Below are 5,993 nucleotides of genomic sequence, written 5' to 3'. Positions count from 1 at the left end.
TAAGCTTAGAAGGAAAAGTTCACGGTTTTTCAAATATCACAGGAATTTTAGAAGAACCTGATAGAGCCTGAAGGGTCCGGAAGAGCTTCCACAGGAAGAATGGTTCTGAGTTGGACCTAAAGTTTTCTGTTGTAAATCCTGTGAAACCAGGTTGTAAAGAACCCTGGATAAAATATTCTAAGCAAAGGGAGCAGCATGGACAAAGCCCCTGAGAAGGGAAGGAACATGACCAATTTGAAAAAATGTAAGCAGCTCACTGTAGCTGAGGCACAGAGAGATAGTGAAAAGAGTAAGGCAGGGCCAGACCACACAAGCCCTCCACAGCAGCAAACTTTTCCCAGCTGGCAAGGCCAACTTTTCCCAGCTGGCAAGGCCAACTTTCAATAGCCATGGGCCAGAACAGTCACATGGCAGTCAAAGCCTAGAGAACTAACAACTGAAGAATGACACAATACCAGAAAAATGGATGTAAATAAACTTACCCTGAATAAGGAATGCACTTTCAAGCTGCTCTAGAACTTTTAAACTTACAATGTTAGGCCACGTACTTTCTAACACTATAATCAGCTAAATACATAGAATAGTTGCTGTCTAAAATATCTGCATGTCCACAGAAAGCAAAACACATAAATTCCTTGACTTTAATATGTAATATGACAAGACTAAGTCAACTAAAAAGTGTTTAAGTTTGTCAGAAAAATTTCATATCCGTATTTTATTGAATGCAAAAAACATAAATGTTACTCAAGGTCCTAGTCTGGATTAAAAAACTACTCCCATAATCTTTCAATGACTGTATTTAGTCAAATTTTCTTTATTCCAACTTAGATTTTCTTATAGAGATAATTTTCCACATAAATAAGAATTAAAATCAGTGTTTTAATATTTTTTTAAATAAAAAGTTAAAAGACATCAAGTATTCCTTTTGCAGTGTTTTTATTCATCCTTGTAGATACGCAATTATCATAATTTACAGGACGTTTTTTAGTAATTAATTGGACTATAAGAAAAACCATACAGAAAGTTTGTACCACAAAATTATGCCCCTAAGGGATTAGGATCCTCAGTAACAGAGAAATAAAGAAGCTCAAAAGGGTCACTGCTCAGCAACCTCTGGTAACTAAAGAAAGCAGAACACAATCTGCTATTTGTGGAAATGAGACTTCATAAAAATATCTTTCAAATATTCCCTATTACAAAAGGGAACGCCTATTAAAATGCCATTGTTTATTCTATATAAAATATTCTTTCTAATCCCTCAAAAGCTTTTTTTTTTGCTTTAAGATTAAAGGCCATATCCCTAAGATACACTTTGTGAAAATTATCTCAATACAAGGTCCAAAGATTTCCATTATTTACTGTCCTTACTCAAAATCACCTGCATGTACCAGATGCAATTTTCTAAACTTCATCATTGATGAGCCTATTCCAAAGCAGAATTCTTCAGCAATACACAAGACACAGGCTAAAACAGTCCTCACAGTTATACTTTAAAATAGATATATTCAAAATATAAAAATAATAATTCTCCAGACCATTATTTTTCCTAACAACTAAACCCTAAATTAAAAGAAAAAAAAAAAAATTGGAGGTTTTCAAACCAATGATGTGTGCAGCCCATTCTCATGACACAGTCATTTAAACTTCTCACCTGCAAAACACAATGCAATACATTATCAAAAAAGGGAGGAAAAAAAACATGAAACCCCATTATTACAAAATGAAAACCATAACCACTATAAAACATGCAGTGCCAAATATTAAGTTACACATTTTGCTGGATAATCTTTTTACTCCTCTTGATCATAAAAGTAATAGAGGATCGACTTAGAAAATTTGGAAAATATAGAAACACCAAGAAAAAAATAAACTCTTCTAACCCTACCATTCAAATGGAATTGTTAGTATTGGGGATTTTTCTTTCAGCATTTTTTCTTTTATATATAAGTAATGGATTTAAGAAATACACATGCCTACATACTTTTTCTTGAATAAAACTGGGACATTATATTTGCATTTTTACCTTTTGTTTACTTAACACATGGCATGTTGAGTATCTCTGACTTCAAAAATCCTTCTTAAACATGATTTTAACAGCATTTGTTTATAGTAGAATTACTATGTGAAAAGGGAATTTGAGATAGCCAAGAATCAAGCCCCAGAAAACACGGCCTTGTTCTACCAGATTTTAACCTACTCAAAATTCATAAAACTTACAGTCAGGTGGTATATATTTACAAATAAATTTTTTAAATCATAAAAAATACAATGTCTAAAAAACTAGAAATAACAAGAAATAGAATCACTACTATGCTTTAGCATGCACTCATGGAAAAAATTAATTTAACTTAAACACTAGATACTTTAATCTGTTGCAAGTGAGTCAGAGAACACATAATGGCATGTTAGTACCAGGAGAAAATAAAAGATTATCTCAACTAGTTAAGAAAAAGAAAATACGAGAAAGAATGGAAGGGTGAGCCCAGCACAGGAAGTCAGGACAAAGACCTTTCCTCCAATAAATTACAAATACTGCAGGTCTCTCTCTCTCTCCTCTCAGAAGGCAAGTTAAAGCTCAATTTGTTCTTTATTTCCTTCATTTTTTTTTTTTTTGCGGTACGTGGGCCTCTCACCGTTGTGGCCTCTCCCGTTGCGGAGCACAGGCTCCGGACGTGCAGGCTCAGTGGCCATGGCTCACGGGCCCAGCCGCTCCGCGGCATGTGGGATCTTCCCAGACCGGGGCACGAACCCGTATCTCCTGCATCGGCAGGCGGACTCTCAACCACTGTGCCACCAGGGAAGCCCTATCTCCTTCATTTTAACCTTTGATATCCACCCTTTAAAATTTTTCTAACACAAAGAAAAATTATGTTACAGTAGTTCCAGAGATAAGTGTTGGCTCTCAAAACTTAAGAAAAAGACTAATTTCTTAAATGTCTAAACCCAATATCTTGAAATAAAATGCTACTGTTTTAAGATTTTCATAATAAAGAAAAATTTTCTTTCTTTCAATACTTACTCTGCATGAGAAAGTTTTATTTCTTCCCTTTGTCTTGCAGAATAATTTAGGTTCCCACCTAAAATACAAATAAGCATAGAATCTTTTCAACACAACTATCGTAAGAAAAATTCAAACATGCACATGCATACACACACACATACAAATGTGCAGCCCCCGCTCGCCACAACTAGAGAAAGCCTGAGTGCAGCAGCAAAGACCCAACGCAGCCAAAAATAAAAATAAAAATAAAATAAAATTAATTTAATTTAATTTAAAAAAAAAAAAAAAAGATGATCCACTGTGGTTTAAGAAGAAACTACCTGAACTTCTACTTACCTTGGGCACGATTCACCAAGTAGAGTAAGACCACAGATAAAAGTGAGACTGGAAATGAAAAAAAATAAGGTCCTTAAAAACATGTACTTTTTCCCAATGATTCCTATGTAATCATAATTACAAAGTAAAGCTTAGAAAATCAAATCTTTATTAACTAGCATTTAAAAATGAAAACACTCTTCACATTATTTTCCAAAAAGCAGTAAGTTACCCACCATTTTCTCCATGAGAAATATATTTTTAAAACCTGAGCCCAGGGATGGTAGGGACAGAAAAAGAGAAACTGAGACCCCTCTGCCCCCAGGAGAAGGGGCCAACCCACCCACGGATCATTTCTCTTTCCTCTCCCTTTGTAATGCTGGTAGTTCCCAGTACTTTCCCAAAACCCTGCCAGCTGCTAGACTGTTTATGTTTTTACAGAGAGCCAAATAGAAGTAATCCTTTGGGGGTTTTAGGTCTGAAAACACCATGTTCATTTTACAAATTAACCAAATATTAAAATGTGATCATTAAACTCCCAGAAACCCAGACCAGTAAAGGCCTCAGAAAGTCAGGTACTTGGCTTTTCACTTTAACAAGTGTGGCACACTTAACTTACTATACCTCAACAAAAACCTTTTTAAATGGAATGGTGTTTCGTTTGAGAACCAAATTTATAAGGAACCACTGACTGAGATTAAACCACACGTTGCATCATCAAAAATAGACAAAAACACTTTCACAGCCTAGTACTATGAATTCGTATATGGCCCACTATTTAAGAATATATATATATATATTTTTTTTTTTTTTTTTTTTTTTTTTTTCTTGCGTTATGCGGGCCTCTCACTGTTGTGGCCTCTCCCATTTGCGGAGCACAGGCTCCGGACGCGCAGGCTCAGTGGCCATGGCTCACGGGCCCAGCCGCTCCGCGGCATGTGGGATCCTCCCGAAACGGGGCACGAACCCGCATCTCCTGCATCGGCAGGCGGACTCTCAAGCACTGCGCCACCAGGGAAGCCCTAAGAATATATTTTTAAAATTTGATGTGCTAATTTCTAAAATTATGAGATAATAAAATGCATTCAGGCTATTATTCATAAGCAATCATCTGCAAATACCACACCTCAAGTATAGACAGTCTTTATTCATGTAAATGAAAATGAAGTCAGATAAAATCATTACTCGGGCTTGCCATTTTAAACACAATTTATCGAAGCATAAAAGACATCTGATATGTGAACATTTTTTTTCAGATGAACACAATTGATGTGTAAGGCAAACACAGTGAAAAAATACTGATTTATTTTTGTAGTTTTCAGCAGTTTCCTAATGCTTCCTATTTTTAACCAATGAATCATTACAGGTAAAAATTAAATAACAGGACTAAGAATAAAAACAATTCAAAATAGACTAATAAATAAACAATGAGTGCTCACACCTAAGCCACACTAATGTCTACACATTCACACCAGGGACATACTCAGGACCCTTCAAATGGTTCCACTCTAAAGAGGAAAGTGTTTTTTAACAACCATAAATATTTATAAAACAGACAAGATGAGTATGGGATCTGGGTGGCCTGTTCTGTATGGCTTTTTTCACTAAGGATGTTTTTAATGTTCACTGATATTGTAACATGTATCCATACTACATTCTTTTTTCCATTATAATTAAAAATATATAACATGATATTTACCATTAAAAATAAACATAAATATTTAGAACAGAATATGGATCAGATTCCATTGCTGCCTTTAAGAACAGGAATCTCCTGAAAAATTCCTGTGAATCTTCAGAAAACTAAAAAGTCACCAGCTGAGAAACTGATGCACAGGCTAAGAATTAGGCAAATCTGAATGATACATCTTAGTGATTTGGTTTAAAAAAGGGGGAAAAAGAACAATAACAACAAAAACCTAAAAGTATAAACGAGAACATTCTGCTGCATATTAAAAGAAATTAAATGTTGCCAGGTGGCGCACTTACAAGAAACACAGGCAATGAAGAAAACTTCTAAAAACAGATATCCCCAAGTATCCAATATCATGCCAGCAATGATGGAAATGACTGCCAACCCAAGATTCTGAATGGACTGCATGCTACAATTTAAGAAATTAAAAAAAAAAAACATTTCAATTCTAAAGTCTTCACACACAGAGTACCAATTCACTATAAATATTAGTATCTATAAACCACATACTATTAGTGTTAAGAGGGTTTTCAACCAGGAATGACCTGATTAGATTTGTTTCTTTAATCCCATGACTGTTTCCACTACTAAACTTTAGGCTCAAAGGCAAGGGAGCTTGCCTTAGCAAGTATAGTCTAAACTCAACACCAATCCAATATCATGCCAGCAATGATGGAAATGACTGCCAACCCAAGATTCTGAATGGACTGCATGCTACAATTTAAGAAATTAAAAAAAAAAAACATTTCAATTCTAAAGTCTTCACACACAGAGTACCAATTCACTATAAATATTAGTATCTATAAACCACATACTATTAGTGTTAAGAGGGTTTTCAACCAGGAATGACCTGATTAGATTTGTTTCTTTAATCCCATGACTGTTTCCACTACTAAACTTTAGGCTCAAAGGCAAGGGAGCTTGCCTTAGCAAGTATAGTCTAAACTCAACACCTTCCTGCTGCATGAATCCAAGGGCTAAGTG

At 35.1% G+C, this 5,993-nt stretch overlaps 1 protein-coding gene across 4 annotated transcripts in view; it reads right to left on the bottom strand.

Annotated features, from left to right (window-relative positions):
* Positions 1-859: 859 nt before the first annotated feature.
* The window catches only part of MFSD1 (major facilitator superfamily domain containing 1), a 24,100-nt gene continuing 18,966 nt past the window's right edge, over positions 860-5,993 (bottom strand). The window contains exons 13-16 of one of the 4 annotated variants that reach the window (XM_007454119.1): positions 5,306-5,418; positions 3,338-3,385; positions 3,020-3,077; positions 860-1,651 (exon numbers count right to left, since the gene is read on the bottom strand). In XM_007454119.1, coding sequence (XP_007454181.1) covers positions 1,648-1,651; positions 3,020-3,077; positions 3,338-3,385; positions 5,306-5,418 — 223 coding nt within the window. In that variant the 3' untranslated portion in view covers positions 860-1,647. The remainder of the gene's footprint in view (positions 1,652-3,019; positions 3,078-3,337; positions 3,386-5,305; positions 5,419-5,993) is intronic. The other 3 variants (XM_007454122.1, XM_007454121.1, XM_007454120.1) reach the window with 3 other exon arrangements.

The sequence above is a fragment of the Lipotes vexillifer genome, unplaced genomic scaffold (assembly GCF_000442215.2).
Source record: "Lipotes vexillifer unplaced genomic scaffold, Lipotes_vexillifer_v1.1 scaffold641, whole genome shotgun sequence".
NCBI classification, from domain to species: domain Eukaryota; kingdom Metazoa; phylum Chordata; class Mammalia; order Artiodactyla; family Lipotidae; genus Lipotes; species Lipotes vexillifer.
This window is presented reverse-complemented; position numbering and strand designations above follow the sequence as displayed.